At 52.6% G+C, this 24,385-nt stretch overlaps 1 protein-coding gene across 2 annotated transcripts in view; it reads right to left on the bottom strand.

Annotated features, from left to right (window-relative positions):
• Nucleotides 1-24,385, bottom strand: part of LOC116952597 (schwannomin-interacting protein 1-like) — a 186,860-nt gene that overhangs the window by 139,788 nt on the left and 22,687 nt on the right. Inside the window, exons 2-4 of one of the 2 annotated variants that reach the window (XM_032972104.2) lie at nt 11,622-11,746; nt 8,477-8,569; nt 6,926-7,136 (exon numbers count right to left, since the gene is read on the bottom strand). In XM_032972104.2, coding sequence (XP_032827995.2) covers nt 6,926-7,136; nt 8,477-8,569; nt 11,622-11,746 — 429 coding nt within the window. Of the gene's footprint in view, nt 1-6,925; nt 7,137-8,476; nt 8,570-11,557; nt 11,747-24,385 lie in introns of those variants that run through there. The other variant, XM_032972106.2, reaches the window with a different exon arrangement.

Below are 24,385 nucleotides of genomic sequence, written 5' to 3'. Positions count from 1 at the left end.
GCCCCTACTGGACATCTGTAAAAAAGAGCTTTACAGCTCATAGGATTCCTCCTGCAGTATAAATATATATTCTGATTATGACATCAATCATAGAGAAGAAGATGATGAAGAAGAATAAGATGAAGAAGAATATGATAAAGTAGAAGATGAAGAAGACGAAGATGAAGAATATGAAGAACAATAAGATGATGAAGAACAATAAGATGATGAAGAACAATAAGATGAAGAATAATAAGATGATGAAGAACAATTAGATGAAGTCGAAGAAGATTAAGAAGAAGAATATGAAGAAGTAGAAGATGAAGACGCTGAAGAAGAAGCAGAGAAGCGTTGACATTTGGGGGAATGTGTACGTCGTAACGCCGGCACGCGCTTGGCCTACTCTTCCGTGAGCCACGTCACGGCATCTTTAACGTGCGCCGTGAAGCGTAGACGCGGCGTGTGTCGCTTCGGTGAAGTCTGCGTCCGTGAGACTTCGGCTGAGCCTTCAAGTCGCCGTCGCCTAGTGCACCGAACGGCTTCACGGCCCATCCGATTCCTCCCACTCTAAATAAATATTCTGAATGTAATTCTGATCGGCGCGAATACCAAGTGGACGAAATTATCCATTGCTGGTATTCATAAGCCCGACCCTGACGCCTGCTGTATAGTATATTTGTAGTTTTGCACGCTCACTCTCCCCGTGGACGCGTAGATTTCTCCTCCGGGTCCTCCGGTTTTGCCCCTCCACATTCAGAATCGACGTCACGCGTTTCGAGTATTTGGCTGCTATACAGTTCCACGTGACGATAAGCCACTTCGTCGAGCAATCATTCGTGATAGCCAGGGTCGCTTCTGGCAAAGAGCTTGTATATAGATAGCTCAGTCGGAGCCTTACCCCGTTAAAAAAAATAGTTGTCTGTTCTCACGTTGCAAGATCGCCTCCTCTTGACTGCCTGCTGCCGGTTTATCTCAGGGCAACGACAATAACATTCAAGGCGCAACGCCGCAATTCCTTTGCGAGGTCACACTTTGTGTTGTACTCACACTTTGTGTTGTACTCACACTTTGTGTTGTACTCACACTTTGTGTGGTACCCACACTTTATGTGGTACTCACACTTTGTGTTGTACTCACACTTTGTGTGATGCCCACACTTTGTGTTGTACTCACACTTTGTGTGAGTACCACACACTTTGTGTTGTACTCACACTTTGTGTTGTACTCACACTTTATGTGGTACCCACACTTTGTGTGGTACCCACACTTTGTGTTGTACCCACACTTTGCCCCACCAGCACACGCGGTCTTGTCGACCGCGTCGCGGGGAAGCGGCGCGCGTCTCGCGGTGCTTAACATTGCGAATGTCGTGGGTTCACTCTCCCACACACAACCCGGTGTGGTTCACTCTCCCACACACAACTCGGTGTGGTTCACTCTCCCAGACACAACCCGGTGTGGTTCACTCTCCCACACACAACTCGGTGTGGTTCACTCTCCCACACACAACCCGGTGTGGTTCACTCTCCCACACACAACTCGGTGTGGTTCACTCTCCCACACACAACCCGGTGTGGTTCACTCTCCCACACACAACCCGGTGTGGTTCACTCTCCCACACACAACCCGGTATGGGTTCACTCTCCCACACACAACCCGGTGTGGTTCACTCTCCAACACACAACTCGGTGTGGGTTCACTCTCCCACACACAACCCGGTGTGGTTCACTCTCCCACACACAACCCGGTGTGGTTCACTCTCCCACACACAACCCGGTGTGGTTCACTCTCCCACACACAACCCGGTGTGGTTCACTCTCCAACACACAACCCGGTGTGGTTCACTCTCCCACACACAACCCGGTGTGGTTCACTCTCCAACACACAACGCGGTGTGGTTCACTCTCCCACACACAACCCGGTGTGGTTCACTCTCCCACACACAACCCGGTGTGGTTCACTCTCCCACACACAACCCGGTGTGGTTCACTCTCCAACACACAACCCGGTGTGGGGTCACTCTCCAACACACAACCGATGGTGCTGAACTACCGTAGTAGCCAATTGGCGCGTTTTGTTTACGTGACAAACCTTAACTTAATTGGCTGCGTCGACTCAGCCTCAAGTGAGTACCTGGTGCCGTGTGTAGACATCGCCACTGGGGAGACAAAGGCGTCCGGGCGTGGTGCTGGCCACCCACCCCCAAGGTGCTCGCGAACAGCACTTGCCCCTACAGTCTGTTAAGGCTATACGGGGGATCTTTGTCTTTGCTCCATGCGTGATTCCCCCCGCTAGAGGGCAGTGCTTGGCAAGGCACGCCTGCCCACGCCCAAGATCAATTCAGGATCAATCAGCAATCTTTATTTAGACTGTAGGAGGGATCCGATGTGTCGTGAAGGCTCTTCTTCACATATGTCAGCAATCGACGGTGAGTGCCGTGGGGTCCTTTCCGTCGGCAGCCCTGAGTGAGCCATTCCTGTGGAAATTCCACATTCGTATGGCAGGGGCAAGTTTGCCCATACAATGACTGCTGTTGATATTTTTTAAAACAAATTAATGATTGTTTCTATGATGATGATTGTCCAGTACCACCCTAGGCAGATCTATTGTTGTTATTGTTGTGATTCGCCCCTATGCAGAACAATTAGTGTTCTTTCATTATGATATTGGAATCAATGACGCCCCATTTCGCGAAGTCCAGCAATGTTTCTTGAAGTCGCGGTCGGATCGGAGATTCGGGGATGCGGCTGAAGGGCCGTGATTTATTTCGATGCTGCCCGATTCCCCGGTGGAGTGGTGGCGCCAGCGGTTAGCAGCACCGCACGCCGCCCATCGAACACCCGCCAACCTGAGTTCGATTCCTAGCCATGACTCACGTGAGTGGGGAGCGATAACGGAGACGGTCCCTGCAGCCCCCCCCCCATACTTCACCAATCTGCACCAATCCCCACTTCTGCTAAAAGCTGAACACCAACCCCTGCTAAATTCTCAGAGCCAAATGATGTTGGTAAGAAATGTAACAATGGGCAATCATTGCGGAGTTTTGGCTCAGCCGTCGAACAAAGGCGGCGGTGGTCACCGCACCACGCGGCGCTTCCAGATGCGCTGCTTCCGCGGCCGTCTGGAACGCTCTTCCTTCCGATGTTAGGAAGCCACTGGAAGCTCTGATACTTTTAAATCATCATCATCCATATTGACAAACTAATTTCTGTAGAATTGCTTTTTTGTGTTTAGTTTGTTGTCTTTCCCTCTGCACCTCCGATTAGCCACGGTTGGCTACGTACGGTGCGAAAGAAGGTCAACGTACACACGTACATACAACAGGTGGGTGAGAGGCTGCAGAGTAGAATACACTGTGGACACGCGCAGATCGCATTGTTACTCATTCTGTTTAGCGTTTGATGTTCGTTTAAACTTTAACACTGACTGAGCATGCGCCCCCCCCCCCCTCCGCATCTACAAGGATGTGGTGGATTTTGTTTAAGCAACGCCATGGACAACATGTACGATGGTACTATGTTGAACTTCTTTCGCACCGTGTTTAGCCAACCGTGCTAATCGCAGGTGCGGGGTAAGGACAGCAAACGATGGGACTCTGTGTGAGTCTATGCAGACAACAGTGGAATGATCCGTGTCTGATGATGATGATAGCACACGGGGAGCAGTGTAGCCAGCACCACACGCAGATGCCTCTCTGTCTCCCCAGTGCTGACGTTACGAACATTTCACCAAACACTCGTTGAAGTCTGAATCGACTAAGTGGGACTGATCAGATAACTCGATACCACCGACGTGTTATGACGGCTGGGAGTTGAACCCCAGGTCTCCTTGATCGCAGCACCAGGGTATAGTTCCATGCAGAGTCGTTCATCCAGCAGTAGATTGACAAAGGGCCGCACAGTATGACTGCTATTTGCCAATGAGATGCGTGGCCTCCGCTCTCTGCGGGTGATTTATTTGACCCCGAGATGTTTCACGTCGCAATTTTTTTGTTGCGCGGCATTTTTTTGTTGTTGCTGCGACACTCAATGCCGGCAACGCGTTCCGGGGCATTCAAACGGAGAGAAATGAGCACGAGAGAACGAGAGAACGAACTTCGCCTCCATCCATTTTTGATCTTGCGACTCAACCAAACTCTGCCTCTACCTCCCATTTAACCCCCGCATTTAAAGACTTCATTGATTCGAGAATCCATCCGCCCGTGGCAAGTGTGCGTGTGTGCGTTTTTTTTTTAAAATCCCATCGCCAACTCGTCACATCATCATTTCTACTTTCCGCTCCGTGTTGATACATCCTCATCTTGGTGCCAAACACCACCGTGGTCGAGATTACTATCATCACCAACGACAAAAACAATTATAATTTGCAGCTATTTGTCAGTCCACTGTGGGATGAGAGCCTCACCTCTGCCCTCCGCGTCGGTCCTAGGGGGTGTTTGACCATACTTCACCACACCGGTCAGCAATGCGGGCTGCTGAAGGTTCAGACACCGCTCGTCACTTCATCGTCATCAGCGCCGTCATCAACCATGATCAATCCACTGCTGGATGAAGGCCTACACACAGCGTGCTGAGCGCTCACCGCTCCCCACGATGCCACGTGCGGATCAACAACGATGCCGCTCATTCGGCGTGGGAGATTAATAAATACCTTCCGAGATCCGTTTTGTTTTTTTTGCTCGTACGAACAACATATCTCTTTCGCTTCCACGCCGCCGACTCACATTGACGCACGCGGTAAGGCGAACGTGGTAAAAAAAAACAAAAAAAAAGTACCAGTGAACACGACAACAACAACAATACTCATCATACACTTTCACATAACGCACTACCGTATCGGCTTCTTGTCAGGCCCGTGATTTTTACCGGGGGGGGGGGGGGGGGGTAGAACCCGAGGGGAGAGAGTTATTGCGCAGCCCAGGAAATACAAGGTATTTCAAGACGATGGACCCAATTGCAGAGATATAGCGATTTAAAATCGGGCCCATCTTTTTGAAACACCCTGTACTGCCCACAGCTCCGGCCGTGGCCGGCCCATCATGATCATCATCTCGCCCGTGCCGTCCGCAGGCGCTTTCGCTGCGACAAAAAAACAAACACACGAGAAAAAAGGTTCCTTACAAAACCTCCGGTCCCGCCGACCCACGCGGCGGGAAAGTTCACACGAGGTGCTCGCCGATGGCAGCGGTCACGGGATCTGCTGTCGAACTTTGCTCGAATGACGCCGGGACGCGATGACGCGAGGTGTCACGTGCGCACGAGCGTCGTTTGGGACGCCACGGTGGCTCGAGAGAGAGTCTCAACGAAGACACCCAGAGGGGAGAGTGTCTCTACTGAGACACACAGAGGGGAGAGTGTCTCTACTGAGACACCCAGAGGGGAGAGTGTCTCTACTGAGACACCCAGAGGGAAGAGTGTCTCTACTGAGACACCCAGAGGGGAGAGTGTCTCTACTGAGACACCCAGAGGGGAGAGTGTCTCTACTGAGACACCCAGAGGGGAGCGTCTCTACTGAGACACCCAGAGGGAAGAGTGTCTCTACTGAGACACCCAGAGGGGAGAGTGTCTCTACTGAGACACTCAGAGGAGAGAGTGTCTCTACTGAGACACCCAGAGGGGAGAGTGTCTCTACTGAGACACCCAGAGGGGAGAGTGTCTCAACTGAGACACCCAGAGGGGAGAGTGTCTCTACTGAGACACACAGAGGGGAGAGTGTCTCAACTGAGACACCCAGAGGGGAGAGTGTCTCAACTGAGACACCCAGATGGGAGAGTGTCTCTACTGAGACACCCCGAGGGGAGAGTGTCTCTACTGAGACACACAGAGGGGAGAGTGTCTCTACTGAGACACCCAGAGGGGAGAGTGTCTCTACTGAGACACCCAGAGGGGAGAGTGTCTCTACTGAGACACCCAGAGGGAAATGTCTCTACTGAGACACCCAGAGGGGAGAGTGTCTCTACTGAGACACCCAGAGGGGAGAGTGGCTCTACTGAGACACCCAGAGGGGAGAGTGTCTCTACTGAGACACCCAGAGGGGAGAGTGTCTCTACTGAGACACACAGAGGGGAGAGTGTCTCTACTGAGACACCGAGAGGGGAGAGTGTCTCTACTGAGACACCCAGAGGGGAGAGTGTCTCTACTGAGACACCCAGAGGGGAGAGTGTCTCTACTGAGACACCCAGAGGGGAGAGTGTCTCTACTGAGACACCGAGAGGGGAGAGTGTCTCTACTGAGACACCCAGAGGGGAGAGTGTCTCTACTGAGACACCCAGAGGGGAGAGTGTCTCTACTGAGACACCCAGAGGGGAGCGTGTCTCTACTGAGACACCCAGAGGGGAGAGTGTCTCTCCTGAGACACCCAGAGGGCAGAGCGCTTCACGTGAACCCGCAAGACAAATCACCACAATTACGAAGAACCGACCAACGTTGTCGCTCATCTCTGAATCACCAACGGGGTGCCATGATGACGACGGACCTCGGCACGTTCCCACGGAGAGTCACCCACGGAGAGTCACCCACGGAGAGTCACCCACAGAGCACGCACGGAGAGTCACCCACGGAGAGTCACCCACGGAGAGTCACCCACAGAGCACGCACGGAGAGTCACCCACAGAGCACGCACGGAGAGTCACCCACAGAGCACGCACGGAGAGTCACCCACGGAGAGTCACCCACGGAGAGTCACCCACGGAGAGTTACCCACAGAGTCACCCACGGAGAGTCACCCACAGAGCACGCACGGAGAGTCACCCACGGAGAGTCACCCACAGAGCACGCACGGAGAGTCACCCACGGAGAGTCACCCACGGAGAGTCACGCACGGAGAGTCACCCACGGAGAGTCACCAACAGAGAGTCACCCACGGAGAGTCACCCACGGAGAGTCACGCACGGAGAGTCACGCACGGAGAGTCACCCACGGAGAGTCACCCACGGAGAGTCACCCACCGGCGTGCTGCTCGCGGACGCGGAGGCCATGCTGAGCGACGCGGAGAGTTTATCCGACGTCGGCGATGGCGACTGAGAGGCGGGGGACCCCCCCAGGGCCCTGCCCACCGTGGGCCCCCCCCAACGCTCACCCGTCCCTCCGGGGCCCCCCACGTCCCCCGCGTCGCCGCCTCCTCCGCCGTCATCGTCTCCCGGCCAGGCGCGCTGGGTCCTGCGAGAGCGCGAGCAGAAACCGCGGCTCTCAATCGCGACGCGGAGTGAGACAAGGGGTGAGCGTGCCCCGCACGGGCCGCTGGTGTGGATGTCGGGTGTGCAGGCGGTGCAACTGCGCAGGGGCCCAGGCGCCAGAGGGGCCTTGAAGAGGAGTTGGGGATAAGAGGAGAGCGGGGGGCTCGTTTCAGTCCCTTGGGGTGCCACGGTGGCTAGGAGATGTTAACTACCTCGCCTGGTGTGCAGGAGGTCGTGGGTTCGATCCCAACCCTTACGATGCCTGCTGTATATTTGGACTTTGCGTGTCTCTCTCATCACCATCACGGTTGCTAGGAGATGTTAACTACCTCGCCTGGTATGCAGGTCGTGGATTCGATCCTGACCCTGACGATGCCTGTTGTATAATTTGAAGTCTGTACGTCTCACGTGGATTTTTTTTATGCGGGTTCGCCAGTATTTTTTGCCTCCACATTTAGGCTCAACGTCGCGCGTTTAGAGTATTTGGCTGCTATGAATGTCCACGCGATGATGATAAGCCATATTCTTCAGTCAAAATGTAGATAATAAGCCAACTTCGTTGAGCTGTCATGTCGCCAGATCGTCAGGTCGCTTCTGAAAAAGAGCTGCAATGCTCCGTGAGGCCTTACACCTGATAAAATAAAAAAATAGTTTATAGTATTTTACAGTTTTCTATCAGGGCCCATGGCAACGACGATATTTGTTTAGAGCTGCAGCTCAGCAGGGTCATTGCACATAATAGAGGTCTTTGGGTTAGATCGAGTAAATATAAATGCGTCGTTAACCCCTCCACCACCCGGCACAGCCAATTTGTCAGGCATTTGTCACGTAAACAAAACGCCAATTAGTTACAACTTCAGCCCAACTGGCAAAGTGCGGCTGTGCCCCCTGTGAGTGATGGTGATGTGGGTGATGGCGCCGCTGGTGATGTCTGTGGTTGTCAGTGTTATGCTGCTGCTGCTGGCGTCAACACGCGGATATCGTGACAGTCGTGATGCCGGCAGCCGCGATCTGCGTCTTGTTGGGAGTGTGTACGCAAGGAGCGAGCGGGAGAGTGGAGCAAAGTGGGAGAGCGGAACGAGCGGGAGGGAGAGCGAGGGGAGCGAGAGGGAGCGGGAGAGTGGAGCAAAGTAAGAGAGCGAGCGGAGCGGGAGAAAGAGCGGTAGAGTGGAACGAGCGGGAGGAGTGGAACGAGCGGGAGAGAGCGGAGCGAGTAAGGGAGAGAGAGAGAGAGCGAGCGAGTGAGACGGCGATGCCATCGCTCAGGGCGTCTATCGACGCGGTTGTCTCCCTCGCGCTGATGAATGCCGTGGCAACACTCACGGCGCGCCCGTCCTTCGCTGCTGCTGCTGCTGCCGCTGTAGCTGGGGCCGTCGACCGCCGCCGTTGTCATTCAGCGAGACGTCGACGCTCCACCTGGCGCGGAGCGGACAGCTCTCGTTAGCCCCGGGAGGAGGGGGGGGGGGCAAAGGGCAGGCGGCTCCACACCGCGGCGTCTCACATCGCAGGGGAGCGGTGGCGATGCGTAGCGAGGGTAGAGGCGCAGCCCCTGCAGTCGGTGCCGGGTTAACGTAGGAGCAACAACAACAACAACAATCGCCATTCGCCACTAAGTGGCGGTGACATCACCACGACGCTTGTGCCAGGCCATGTGCACCTTGAGGCCGGTAGCACAAGTAGCTGCACATGCTACGGGCCCCGCGCTTTCAAGGGCCCCGCGCTAAACGCTTTCAAGCTATCAATTCCGGTTCCGTGATTCTGCACTTGCTCTATTTACTATAGTACTATACCGCCTTCGACTTTTATGAACGACTTGGTGTTTAGGGTTAGCGATATGTCGTATTATGTGGCTGCATAGCAAATGAAAAAATACAATTAATTTACTATCCAGGTTAAAATTTGATGTTTCTTTAATATTTACGTGTGTTTTTGTTTTATTTAGGGCCCCGTTTTAACATAATGCTACAGGCCTCGCACTAGCTTAATCCGGCACTGGAGTAAAGTGTGTCACGTAAACAAAACGTGGCCAATGCGTCACTAGCACAGCACACCGGTGCGTTGGGGGGTAAAGCAACAACATTTACGATCCGAGCACGACGTTCCGCCAGTAAATCACCACCAGCATCATCAGGCGAAAGCCAAGAGTCGTGCAGAAAATCCTCCCGTTTCGCTCCTTATATAGAGGGGGATTAACATGACGTCGTCACCCGTGAGCCAATCGGGTGCGAGAGCGTCAGAAGGGGGGCGGGGTGGTTTAATGTATGAATGTAAATTACAATGGATATCCATTACCGGATGGGTCATTCACATGGCAATTAACAGACAGTATGCATGCACACCATGCATGTACACGTACACACCATGCATGTACACATGTACACCATGCATGTACACATACACACCATGCATGTACACGTGCACACCATGCATGTACACATGTACACCATGCATGTACACATGTACATCCTGCCGGCTTTTTTTTGGAGGGGTGGGGGGGGGCGGGGGGTGCAATAAATCGCATCACCAGCGATGTAACTGTGAGCAACATTGGTGTGCGTAGTCTTACGTGTGTTAGACTCCACCTGCGACTGTGCGGAGTCCTACACCTGTTAGACTCCACCTGTGACTGTGCGGAGTCCTACGTGTGTTAGACTCCGCCTGCGACTGTGCGGAGTCCTACGCGTGTTAGACTCCACCTGCGGCTGTGCGGAGTCCTACATGTGTTAGACTCCACCTGTGACTGTGCGGAGTCCTACGGGTGTTAGTCTCCACGTGCGACTGTGCGGAGTCCTACGCGTGTTAGACTCCACCTGTGACTGTGCGGAGTCCTACGCGTGTTAGACTCCACCTGTGACTGTGCGGAGTCCTACACGTGTTGGATTCCGCCTGCGACTGTGTGTAGTCCTACGCGTGTTGGACTCCACGTGCGGCTGTTTCTCGTCGTCGTTTTGTTTTGTTTTGCACGGCGTATGGAAGAAGGGAAGGTCGGTAGAAAGCAACGTGAATAGTTTTTTGGGGAGTTTGATTTTTTGTTGTTTTTTTAAAATCTATTTAAAGTTAACACATTTCCCGGCACTGTCGGGAGGAGTGGTGGTGCGCCTGGGGGTGGATGGGGAGGGGGGAGATGTTGAGGTTTGAGAGTGCTCAGCTATTCCCGACAGATCGAGAGCCATTGCCGCAATTGATCGCTAATTGTCCTTAAAAACCCCGAAAATCGCAAACGTATAAAACCCACAACTCATTGCTCGTGCATTTATTTACGTGTGTGGAAAGCGGCGGTGCAGTGGTTAGCGCGCAGCGCTACGAACCCTGCGACCCCCACGTCTATTCACGTTCATTTTCTCGGTGGCGGCGAATATCTGAAATGGTACTGGGCCGCCCCTACGTCGACTCAGCCTTAAATTAGTATCTGGCACGGTGTCTAAACATCAGAACCATGGAGACGCCACCCAGCCCCCTCGTGTGCCATAATGCCCACCTTCATAGGTGCTCGCTAACAACATTATCCCCAACAGTCTGTTACAGGCTACGTGCATGGGGGATCGTTGTCTCCGTTTATATAGAAAGAAAATTAAAAAAAACTGAAGTTTATTGTTACGTATGACCCCGGAAAAGCTGGTTGATTGGAAAAATGTATTGATTCTCGTCGCTATGAAACATGGCGAAGGCGTGAACGTGTATTGACCATGAGCTAACCCTGTGTTTGACCCTGTGGACAATGTCAAACTTAATAATTATATAATTAAACCAATAAAGCCACCCCGCCCCCCTCCCCCCCCAAAAAATATAAGGACAATTAAAGAAGCAGAGCCATTGGCCGCAATGGTAGTACGTGTGTTATATATTGTGGTGTAAAGGGGTGTGTTATTGACAGTGTTAATGACATGTTATTTGTGCTGGCGATATTGCTGTAAGGGTCAAACTTGTGTGGGTCGAGTGTTGTCTGTGCAACAGCTGATCGAGGGGATTTGGCAGAAGGAAGGGAGCGATGGCAGCATCATTGTGTTTGTGTGTGCGAGTGTGTGTGTGTGCTGCTCGCTAACAGCACTTGCCCCAACAATCTGTTACAAGCTATACTACACGGCCAACACCAGTGACGATTATTTTAACCGGTCCCGGGCCTCCCCTAGGTCGACTCAGCCTCAAATGAGTACCTGGTGCGGTGTGTAAAAACATCGCCACTGGGGAGACAAAGGCGGCCGGGCGTGATGTTGGCCACCCACCTCCTCGTGTTGCCGTGCCTGCCTCCATAGGTGCTGCTCGCTAACAACGCTTGCCCCAACAGTCTGTTACAGGCTACACGTGGGGGTCTTTCTCTTTGATTGTGATGTGTTAGAACGCGAGCGCGTGAACGAGCGCGTGAGCGAGCGCGAGAACGACAGCACAAGAGGGTTCGAGGTGTACCGCACGGGCAGGCGTGCGGTACGATCCATCTGTGCGGCGGCGGCGGCGGCGGCGTGGGCTTTACTTGTCCACTGTCGACTGCTGGGAGGGAGAAGGAGGGTGACGACAGAATGGGGTGCTGCTCGACTCGCGCGGTTTGTTCGTCCGTGCTCGCCTCCTCGCGTCTTCCCGTGCGTCTGATGCTCTCACCTGGACGGCGTGGGTGGGACACGGGGAGGGGGACGGGGGGAACAGGGGGTAGGGGGTGAGGGAGGGAGGGGGGGGGGCACACGAGGGGACACGAGGACGGAGCGGCAGTCTGAGAGAAGGCCACCACGGGTCACGACAAACGGGCTGACGGGCGGACAGGCAGGCAGGCGGCTATGAAGACGGACACGAGGATGGAGAGACACGTGGACGTGTACGCTGTGGCCCGGTGGTTCTTAACCCGGGGTGCGCGCACCCCCTAGGGAGGGGGGGGGTGCGAGATGCCCCTTTCTGAGAACCCGAAGGGGTGCACGGCTGCGCGTCAAAGGTCAAGAGTCACTCTGCTGTTGAAGGAATTGGCCAAACACCAATGCAGGATCCTTCCTTCCGACATCAGGAAGCCACTGGGGGCTATGCACATTTGAATCTAGATTGAACACTAATTACTTTACAACTGCTTCCTGTGTTACAATTCGTTGTCCTTCTCCCAGCACCTCTGATTAAGCGCCGTTGGCTACGTACGGCGCGAAAGAAGTTCAACGTACGTACATAAAATCCCTCCTTAGCTGGAGTCTTCAGACGAATCAGTGAGGCTTTCCAAGATATATATATAAAAATGTCTATCGTTTATATATTTTTATTTCATGCTGAAGCAAATGCTGGTCCAGGAAGGCTCGTAGGCTATCGGACTGAGAATTGTGTTTCTCCGTGTGGCAAAACAGACCTCTCTATCTTTGTTGTTGTTATTGTTGTTGTATTTCCCACGATAAGAAAATTGCTCCGACGTAAAATTTGCTGGCCTACATAGGCAGCCATCATCTCGCGTTAATGTGTAGCAGGCCGCTAAATTATAGTCCAGCATAAAAGCCACAGCAGCGATCGAGATTTCGTAATTAAATCCAATATTTATGGCATTTAAGTATCAAAGTATTTTATTAACTTTGGACCAACGGAATGTAATTCTTCTGGTAGAGACAAGGGGGGGGGGGAATGCGCGGTCCCTATATTACTGTTTACAAAATATACTTATTGGAATTTTTGGTTTTTTGGTTTGCGGTTATTATTCAGCTGATATCATAAACTTTTATTTGTTTATTTTTGGCTGAAAAAACGACCCGAATAAAAAGGCGATAAATGTGTTCAACGACGAAGCTGACAATAATTATATCATGTGGGTGATTTTGGTGGCTTGGCTTGCATGGCCAAAACAATTGTCAATGTGCTCTCACATGCCAAAGACAAATATCCCCCGTATAGCCTTAACAGACTGTTGGGACAAGTGCTGTTAGCGAACAGCACCTATGACGGCCGCCTTTGTCTCCCTAGTGGCGATGTTTACGCACCGCACCAGTTACACATTTGAGGCTGGGTCGACCTCAGGACCCGTTCAGATATTCGTCACTGGTGGTGTTGGCCGTGTGGGAGAATCGAACCCGGATCGCCAGGTTCGTAGCGTAGCGCGCTAACCGCTACACTATCGCTCCCCAATCACACAAAGATAAAAAAGATCCCCCATATAGCCTTAACAGACTGTAGGGGGAAGTGCTGTTAGCGAGCACCTATGAAGGCCGTAACGGTACACGAGGGGGTGGGTGGCCAGCACCACGCCCGACCGCCTTTGTCTCCCTAGTGGCAATGTTTTTTTATCCACCGCATCAGGTACTCATTTGAGGCTGAGTCGACCTAGGGGAGGCCCAGGACCGGTTCAGATAATCGTCACTGGTGTTGGCCGTGAGCGAGAATCGAACCCGGGTCGCCAGGTTCGTAGCGTAGCGCGCTAACCGCTACACTACCGCTCCCCACTCACACACACACAGACACACACTCTCACATACACACACTCTCACACATTCTCTCACACACACTCAAACACATACGCACACTCTGACACACTCACACGTGCGCACGTGGGAACGCGTGTGTGTCTGGATGCCGCCGACCCTGACGCCTGCTGTATATTTGGAGTTTGCGTGTCTCTCTCTCTCTCCCCGTGGTCGCGTGGATTTCCCTCCGGTTTTTCCCTCCACATTTAGAATCAACATCACGCGTTTAGAGTTTTTGGGCTGCTGATATAATTGTCCACGTGATAAGCCCACTTCGTTGAGGTATCATTTGTGGTGCCAGGTCGCTCCTAAAAATAAAGAGCTACACAGTTCAGTGGGGCCGTACTCGGTAAGATAGAAAGACGCGAAAACACGACTTCCTGTATACCGAGCGAGGTAGTTAACATCTCCTAGCCACTGCGCTGAGGGCCGGCTATCTGTATGCATCGTCTGTTGCTGTCCTTGCACTAAAACTCAGGCAAACTTGGGAACAAGTTTTAGAATGTAATTATGCGAAAAGTGATCGGGTGAAAATAAAAATAAAAGTTGCCTCACGTTTCTCGCGAGAGCTGTATTTATTACCCGGTGAGGACATTAACACAAGGCACGTTCTGTCGTTCGTAATATGGGCAAAGTTGTCAATTCCTTTTTTTACAGCCGGCACGTACAAGAGCGCCTGTCAATCCGCTGTCGTGTGTGTGTGTGAGCAACAATGCCAGACTGAAGTTTTTAATACTCATGGAGTGGGGAGCGGTGGTGCAGCGGTTAGCGCTACGCTGCGCTTCGAAACCCCGCGACACGATTTCGAATCCCGCTCGCAGGCCAACACCGGCGACGATTATCTGAACTGGTTATGAGCCTCCCTTAGGTCGACTCAGCCTCAAATGAGAACCTGGTGCTGTGTATAAACGTCGCCGCTGGTGAGAGAAAGGCGGTCAGGTGTGGTGATAGCCACCTTCGTGTGCCGTGCCGGCCTTCATAGGCGCTCGCTAACAGCACTTGCCCCAACAATGCTAAGGCTATCCAAGGGGGATCTTTGTCTTTGCATCAATGGCAGACTAAGGTTGTTAATACATATTGACATGGATCAGAAATAAAAACAAAGCTGCTCTCAGGCTGTTGGAGCAAGTGCTGTTAGCGATCAGAAACATGATTCGGTTCACACGCAGGCTCTTTGTCAATCCACTGCTGGATGATGAGGGACCCGTGCCACATCCTGGAAGTTATTGGTCCACACTTCGCCACGCCGTTCAGTGTGGGTTGGTGAAGGGATGCTTGCGTAAAGCAGCAATGTGTTCAGCTGCTGGCTACGACGAGATGATGCAATTGTTGGTTGTTGAAACGTTCTTACCCCGTGCCTCTACTGGACATCTGTGAAAAGAGCTTTATAGCTCATCGGATTCCTCCAGTATGAATAAAGATTCCGATTCTGAGAGGGCTTCGGCACAGAGAGAGAGAGATAGAAAGAGGTCGTGTCGGCTTGCTCTTCCTCCTCCTCCTCCTCCGTCGAAGGAGCGCGCGACTGAAGTTGTTTCACTCCACGGTCCGGAGTCGGGCTGCACGACCCGTGGGTTTGGTTTGTGATGGACCGCAGTTGCGGGCGGAGGTGGGGTGGGGGGGGACACGTGGTGAGATGGTGGCTGGCGAGGACGACGATGACGACGATGACGATGATGAATGCTGGATATCGAGCACCAGGGGAACACTCCTGAGTGGAGCAAAAAAACGGAGCCGAGGGTGGAGGAAGGAAGGAAGAGGAAAGACCTCGGGGCATTGGGGCGGTGTGGAACTCTCCATCCGTCTTCCAAACGGAGGTCACGTCTGCGCCAAGCGCGTCATGTCTGATTAATAAATCCCGTGGGGGGAGGGGTGGGGGGCACCAACCCCTCCACCCACCCAGCCACCCACTCATACCCCACCCACCCAGCCACCCACTTATCCACCCACTCATACCCCCCCCACCCAGCCACCCACCCAGCCACCCACTCATACCCCACCCACCCAGCCACCCACCCACCTAGCCACTCACTCAGCCACCCACTAATACCCCCGCCCCACCCAGCCACCCACCCAGTCACCCACTCATACCCCACCCACCCACCCGTACCCCACCCACCGAGCCACCCACCCAGCCACCCACTCATTCTCCACCCACCCAGCTACCCACTCAGCCACCCACTCAGCCACCCACTCGTACCCCACCCACCCAGCCACCCACCCAGCCACCCACTCATACCCCACCCACTCATACCCCACTCACCCAGGCACCCACTCACCCACTCATACCCCACTCACCCACCCACCCACTCATACCCCACCGACCCACTCGTACCCCACCCACCCACCCAGCCACCCACCCAGCCACGCTCCACACCATGGCAGCAGCAGCAATCGCTGCCTTCTCTAGAGTTGTAACAGCACAAGCAGCAGCAACATTCACTTAGACAACAGTGGCGTTAGCAGCGAAAGGTGTTCGATCGGCAACAGTAAGAGCAGTAGCAGCAGCAGTAGCAGCTGTAACCACAGCAGCGGTAGTAAGAGCAGCAGCAGCATCGGCGGTAGTAGCAGTAGTAGCAACAACAGTAGCAGCAGAAGTTACAGAAGCAGCATCCGAGATTCAGCAGCAGCAGCAGCATGTATGTACGCTGAACTTCTTTCGCACCGTACGTAGCCAACCGCGCTAATTGGAGTTGTGGGGGAATCACAACAAACTGAACACCAACCACGCAGTTTTAAAGACATGAGCAGCATTTTAACATTTTCTCTATCTTATTCTCGTATCCTCTCTTGTAATATGTTGTTGATGTCACGTGTTAGTCACTGCCTCCCCTCTACTGGACAATCTGTGATAAAGAGCTTTGTAGATTATCAGATTCCTCTTCCTCATCCCCCTCCTCCTCCAGTTATGTTATCTAGGATTTTGTAAAGCGCTTTTATCAAAGCGCTTTCCAATAATTATAAGTGGTACATTAGCATCGGCTGATGGGGAAATGTGGTGGGGTTTCAGTGTTTGGGGAGGGGAAAGGACAGGGAGAGAGAGGGAGGTGAGGAAGGATGGTGAGGAAGGGTGATGACAAGGAGAGAGAGGGAGGTGAGGAAGGGGAAGGGGGGGTGGTGAGGAAGGGTGATGACAGGGAGAGAGAGGGAGGTGAGGAAGGGGGGAGTGGTGAAGAAGGGGTGAGGAAGGGGAAGGGGGGGTGGTGAGGAAGGGTGATGACAGGGAGAGAGGGGCGAGGTGAAGAAGGGGGAGGATGATGAAGGCGTTAAAGACGAGGGCAGGAGGGAGTCGAGGGATACGGTAGTGAAAAAAAACATTTTCACCTTCTCGATTGGGTTAGAGAACTCTGTAACTCCTCGGCCCCCACCGAACCGGTGACACCTGGAGCAGAGTTCACGAGCAATGGGGGGAGTTTAGCCCAACACGGATCCTCCGTAAGCCCCAGCCTGCAATTCATTCCCGTCGCTTCACTTGCCTTCCCCTAATATAATTTTATTTTTACAGAAAACAATAAAAATCGGGAACTCTTGTTTGTAACGTTTCTCTCTGTGTTTTAAAACACACGAACGCATGCTAAACGACGCGCAGTTAAATCGTTCAGTCTCATTTTACAGGCTGCTACACCCCGCCACTTCTATGCAATACGTTACTTTATTATTATTATTATTATGATTCTTCTTCTTCTTCTATTTGAAGCCCCGATGTTAACGGCCGCAATGCGATGCCTCTTGAGCCCAGAACTCCCCCACCACCCATCACCCTTAATGCCGCCACCGCCAAAGACAAAGGTCCCCCGTATAACCCCAGCAGATTGTTGGGGCGAGTGCAGTCAGCGAGCGACAGCGCCTATGAAGGGCACCACGCGCGGCCGCCTTTGTCTCCTCCCTCCCCCCCCGCCGCAGTGGCGACGTTTTACACACCGCAACGGCTACCCATTTGAGGCTGAGTCGACCTTGGGGAGGGTCCGATTCCGATCATCGTCACTGGTGTCGGCCGTGAGCGGAGAATCGATCTCGGACCGCGCCCGGTTCGTAGCGCAGCAGAGCGGTAAGGAGCCATTCACTGAGTGAGTACTCAGCAATCTGTCAAAACTTGACACCTACCCCACTCCCTGTACACACGCGGACTTTTTACACCCCCACACCCCCCCCCATCTGCGTACGTACGCCTGACGCCCCCCCCCCCCGAATCCTAGAGAACGCCCGATTAAGCAAACAAATAGTCCACCGCCGGACTAACTAATTTGAAGGCCAACGTAGACAAATTATTATCGAGGCTTCACCCCCCCCCCCCCCGTTTCCTATGCGTACGCACACTGTCGGTAGACCCCCCATACGCACGATACGCTTTTGGGTTAACCCCCCCCTCCCTCCTCCACGCGTACTTACTGAATGGATGGCCCCGAGCTCGCTGCACTAGCGGCTCAACAGCACCTCCACAATAACAACAATAACAACCACAACAACATTCACACATCCCATAGCCGGGAAACGTTCACGCGCACACAAAATAAATAAAAACGCTCCACCAATCTTTGGCTTATAAGCCCCCCCCCCACCACCAACCCCCTCCACCAACAACAACAACCCCAGCCCCTTTAAGAGTCTCTCTCTCTCTGGGAACCGCTCGCCCAGAGCAATGTAGAGAGCCATGGGATGGAGACGGAGCGCCACTGTCGTCGCTGCTGCCGCTCTCCACCCCCTCCCTCTCCCTCCCTCTCCCACCCCCTCCCCACCACCACCTCCCCACCACCCCCTCCCCACCACCACCTCCCCACCACCACCTCCCCACCACCACATCACCACCACCACCTCCCCACCACCACCTCCCCACCACCCCCTCTCCACCACCCCCTCCCCACCACCACCTCCCCACCGGTCCTTGAGAGCGCGTTACGTCTCCGGGCTGAACGGGGCAATGCGCTGCAGAATTTACTGCATATTGCCTTCAGAGCAAGGTCTGTTTTAGCAGCATAAACAAAGTCGAACTTTCCCCCCCTCCCTCCTCTCCCGCCGCACATTTTTCTCCCTGAATGTCCGCGGATTCGTACCCTGGCGCTCCGTGCGTCTCTCTCACTCGTTCCATCTGCGTCTCTCTCACCCCGTTCCTTTGTTTCAGTGGTAGTCTCTCCGTCTCAGAGTCAATCTGTTGTTTTATCAGTGGGCAACCTCTCCACTGAGCCCCCCTCTCTCTCTCTCTCTTGCTCCGACTCTCTTCTCTATTCCCGGTTTTACGCTCGTATATCTCTCTCCCTCTCTCCCTTCCCCGTGTCTCCCTCTCTCATCGGCTCTCTCGCTCTCTATCGCTCTCCTGTCCCCCTTAACGTTGATGCGTCTGTCTGCTTGTATACACAGACAGAGAGGGAGTGTCCTTCCGTCAGGACAACGGGCCCTACCTGATCGGGGGTTCGCCCCTTCATCTCTCTCGCACACATCCGTTCCAACCGCACATGGCGCGCTGCTGCGTGTGGACTAGCGGTCACTTGAAAATGATCTCAAGTGTAGTTCTGTGACATCCACTTCCGTGGCTCCACTCCCCCCCCCCCCGTCTATCTCTGCATCTACAGTGTACCTAGGAATTGTCCTTATCCGTCGGTCTGCGCCTCTTCATCCCTTGACCATCTCTGTAATCAGTGTAACACGGAGCAGGATTTCGCGACCAATATTATTTATAATAAAGGTTTTTGGGTTAGATCACGTGAGTATAAATGTGTCGTAACCCTCCACCACCCGACATAGCCAATTAGTAATGGATCTGTCGCGTAAACAAAACGCCAATTAATTACTACTTCAGCCCAGACACCTACCACTTAAGCAACCTGCTTGCCATGCTATCACCGGCTGGCACCAGCTCATAACTTTGCATAAAGACTCCATCCCTGCGCGATCCACCAACCCCGCATGCAAAGCCGCTGGATCACGATGGCTTGACGGCGTCGCAACTCGACACACCGCATCCAGTATCCCCCTCTCGCTATGGTTGTGCAGTTAACATCTCGCTACGGTGTCGGGATGTGAACTCCCTCGCCTGGGCTGCAGGAGGTCGTGGGTTCGATCTCCGACACTGACGTCTGCTGTGTATCTGTGGTCGCGTGGATTTTTTTCCTCCGGGTCCTGCGGTTTGTTTCCTCCACACGTGTAACCAACGCGCGTTTCGAGTCTTTTGACCGATGCACAGTTCCACGTGGCAAGCCACTTCGTTGGCCAATCATTTGTGAGGGTCAGGTCAGCTTCTGAAAAACGAATTGCTACGTAGCTCAGTGGGACCTTACACCTGGTGAAATAAAATGTAAAGACAATGTTTTATCGTTTCGCTTTCAGTTTTACAAGTCACCGGAGACGTCATGCGGGCGATCTAGCGAGCGGGCAAAAATATTCGGTGAGATATTCGGGTCCTAGAATCTCGCGACTCTGTCTGCAATCAGCGTCCGAGCGAGACGCTCTGTTGATGAAACTATCCCCCCCCCCACTACCTCCCGATTCCTCCTCCCCCCACCTCCCCCCGGCCTGAGCGACGCGTAAAAGGGGACGAGGATGAATGCGGCCCTCGCCCATCCTTCACTGTTTTCTGCCACCGCGCGCCGGGCCCTCCCGCCGAGCGCCATCCCAAGCGCTCGTAACTCACGCGTGCTTAGGGCAAGCCGCCCCCCCACCCCCCCCCCCCGCACTGCTGCCTCCCTCACCTCCCCCCAATACACCCCCCCCCATCTCCCACCCGCTCCCCATCCTATGGGACGCTAGTCAGAGAGTCGGAGTTCCTAACTGTTGGGAGGGGGGGGGGCTAGTGACGGACAACTCTGGCTGCCGCCTGATGATGCTCCTGGTCGTTGTTGTTGTTGTTGTTGTTGTCGTTGTTGTTGTCGTTGTTGTTGTTGTTGTGGTCGTTGTTGTTGTTGTCGTTGTTGTTGTCGTTGTTGTTGTTGTTGTTGTCGTTGTTGTTGTTGTTGTCGTTGTTGTTGTTGTCGTTGTTGTTGTTGTCGTTGTTGTTGTTGTTGTTGTCGTCGTTGTTGTTGTTGTCGTTGTTGTTGTTGTCGTTGTTGTTGTTGTTGTTGTCGTTGTTGTTGTTGTTGTAATTACTGGTGAAACATCACGATATACTCCAATTGTAAATGTTGTAGCGGGTTTACTCTCCATCACACCGGCGTGATGTACTAGTAACGAATTGTAAACGTTATTTGGGTCTTTCTGTAATGTCACGTAGATAGGTTCAAAGAACATAACAACAAAAAAACTACGACGTTTCGATCGCAACACAAGCGGTCGTCATCAGGATCGAAGCGTCGTCGTTTTTTGTTGTTATTTTCTTTGAACCGTTCTACGTGACTTTACCGAAAGACCCAACGAATATGAATTACTGCACTCACGAAAGCTTTAAGTCAAGAATTGACAATGTTTTGTTTACGTGACAAACCTTAATAATTATTGGCCGTTGTCGGGTGGTGGCGGGTTTAATGGCACATTTATCCATTATAGAGGGTTTTTTTTGTGTTAGATCGCGTAAATGTCAATGCGTCGTTAAACCCGCCACCACCCGACACAGCCAACTAGTAAGGGTTGTCACGTAAACAGAACGTGGCCAATTCGTCACTAGTACAGCACTAACCGGTGTATTCGAGAGCCAAGCCACAACATTAACAATCTGAGTACGACGTTTCGCCAGCTATTACAACTAGCTTCATCAGGCGACAGCCTCGACAGCTACAAATCTTATGTTGACGTAATCGAACCCAAAACACCTCTATTATAGATAATATTGGTCACGTAAGTCTGCTACGTGTTAAAGTATTGGGTAAGCTAAACTATCAACTTTTTTTTATTGTATCAGGAAAGGCTCACTGAGCCATATAGCTCTTTCTTTCAGAAGCCACCTGGCTACCACAAATGATAGCTCAACGAAGTGGTTCATCACCGTGTGGAAATGTATAGCAGTAGCTAAATACTCTAAACGCGTGATGTCCATTCTATTTGTTGAGGGAAACATCAGAAAAGTCCAGGCGACCACGGGGAGAGAGAGAGAGACATGCAAACTCTAAATGTACAGGCGTCGGTATCGAACCCACGACCTGCTGCATACCAGGCGAGGTAGTTAACATCTCGCCACCGTATGCGTGGAGGGCGTGTGCCATACCCTGCCTCGCCGGGTGTGAGGGGACTAGTGGCCACGGGAGGTAATGACAGGAGAGTCAGTTGTGAGTGTGAAGAGACTGGTGGCTATGGGAGGTAATGACAGGGGAGTCAGTTTTGAGTGTGAAGAGACTGGTGGCCACGGGAGGCAATGACAGGGGAGTCAGTTGTGAGTGTGAAGAGACTGGTGGCCACGGGAGGCAATGACAGGGGAGTCAGTTGTGAGTGTGAAGAGACTGGTGGCCACGGGAGATAATGACAGGGGAGTCAGTTGTGAGTGTGAAGGGACTGGTGGCTAGGGGAATGATCGAGAAAGGAGCGTAGTCAGGAAAAGTCAAGGGAGCGTGGACGGAAGAGGACGGTGGAGTCTGCCGGTGGAGCGAGCGTCCAGAGTCGGCGAGAATGATCGAGAAGAGGGGCGGGGGGGGGTGGCCTCGTGTCGGTATATAAGGGGGAGATGCGTGGGACACTCGGGGCTGTTGCAGTGGGGATCTCCGCCTGACGTAAAGTGAGCGTGTCTTCAATAAAGTGCCATCTCAAGAGAAGTGTGTCAAAAGTCGTCATTACACTTGTACCAACTCTACGGGATAGGGTGTTGCACCCTCACACGTGTGAATTGGCTCGGGGTGCTGCACTTTTCTCTCGCATGTAAACGCTCATTAATTGGCTGATTACATCTTCATATATCGAGGACTGTGGATCTTGGGAGGGGGCTGGGGGAGAGTTTAGCGCCAGCTAACTGCCTGGCTGACTTCTTGTCGTCTATGCTTCCTCCTCGCGCCTCTAAGCCGTCCTCATTTTCGCACTCTGAGTCGTTCTCTCTCTCTCAGCGTCGTCCTCTCTTTCTCTGAATTGTTCTCTCTGTCTGAGTCGTCCTTTCTCTCTCTCTGAGTCGTCCTCTCTTTCTCTGAATTGTTCTCTCTGTCTGAGTCGTCCTTTCTCTCTCTCTCTCTCTGATTCTTCTCCTCTTTCACTCTGATTCGTCTTCTCTCTCTCTCTCTCTCTGAGTCGTCCTTTCTCTCTCTCTCTGAGTCGTCCTCTCTTTCTCTGAATTGTTCTCTCTGTCTGAGTCGTCCTTTCTCTCTCTCTCTCTCTCTGATTCGTCTCCTCTTTCACTCTGACTCGTCTTCTCTCTCTCTCTCTCTCTGAGTCGTCCCTTCTCTTTCACTCTGACTCGTCTTCTCTCTCTCTCTCTCTGAGTCGTCCCTTCTCTTTATCTTCGAGAGAAAGAGCGTGCGAGCAAATACTGTGCGGTAGAGTCTGCGCATTGTTCCAACTTGTAATCACCATGACCATCACCCTCGTGGACGCCATGCCGCTAGTCATAGTTGCTCGCTCACAGCACTTGGCCCGGCGCTCTAAAACAGAAAAATGTGGGGGTCTTCGCGTGCGTGGTGTGGTGCGTGGTGCGTGCGTGGTGCGTGCGTGGTGCGTGCGGGTTGTAAAGGCTCCGGGACCCGCCAGTAACGATATCAATTCTCTCGCTCCGTTCGCCGTGCGTGCGGCCAAGCTCTGCGCCTTAGCGATTACAGTGGGGCCCGCAAAATGTAAATCACAACTTTTAACACAGCGGCGCGCTCACGGAACGAGCCCACATCCCCTGTTATATCCACGCATTAAACAAACACAAAATAAGACAGCCTCGCTTGACAGAAGCCAGGAATCTGTAACAACAAAAGAAAATTTCCCCCCCCCCCCCCCAACTGCATTTGTCCAATCCGTATAACTGAATAGCCGCTGCTATAAAATGCCATTTGAATTTACGTGGCGTGTTAACGAGACCAAATATATATATCCATTTGGCTGCTGAGAGAACCATTAATTCCGGTTGCCTGCATTCACTTGCATTGGAGAATTAAAGAGACTTTCAGTTACTTTCCATTTGACAGCATTTGACGAGACCTCGTTACAGGCGGCAGACCTCGCTGATCCGTCACAACGCTCTTCGTCCTGGAGAAAATCTTGACTCACAAAAAGATTGAATCAAAAAAATAACAAAAAGCGCTTTACGAGTGAAGAACACCCAAAACGTACCCGCCCCCATCATTCGCTCAGCCATTGAGAGAGCGACGCAACCTCTGAGCAAACCAGACCCCACCCGCTGCGATTCGATAATTAGGATTCGTAGTTATTATTACATTTATTTTTAATCAATTCGATTAGTCGGTGTGATGGAGTCACCAATAGCGCAACAGTGCCCTCATCGATTACTTAAGTCTATGGGTCTCTGTGCAAGTCTGAGTGTCTCAAGTATTTCTATGGACCTATGTGAGAGTGTATGGGACTTTGGGTTTTCGATGGGCCTTTGTGTGAGTTTATGGGTCTTTGTGAGTCTATGGGTCTCTGTAAGTCTATGGGTCTCTGTGTGAGTCTATGGGACTCTGTGTGAGTCTATGGGTCTTTGTGTGAGTCTATGGGTCTCTGTGTGAGTGTATGGGTCTTTGTGTGAGTTTATGGGTCTCTGTGAGTCTATGGGTCTCTGTGAGTCTCGAGGTCTCTGTGCGAGTCTTTATCTATGTGTTTCTGTGCAAGTCTCCGGGTCTCTCAATCATTTATATGGACCTATGTGTGAGTCTATGGATATCATGCAAGCCTGTGGGTCTCTGTGCATGTTTATGGATCCGCATGTGAGGCTATGAGTTTGCTTAATAATAAGTTGGATTTATAAGTCACGACCACAGGTCAGAGGTGTGGAGTT

This window comes from Petromyzon marinus, chromosome 47 (assembly GCF_048934315.1).
Source record: "Petromyzon marinus isolate PM22_M1 ecotype Great Lakes invasive population chromosome 47, UKy_Petmar_22M1.pri1.0, whole genome shotgun sequence".
NCBI lineage: Eukaryota > Metazoa > Chordata > Hyperoartia > Petromyzontiformes > Petromyzontidae > Petromyzon > Petromyzon marinus.
This window is presented reverse-complemented; position numbering and strand designations above follow the sequence as displayed.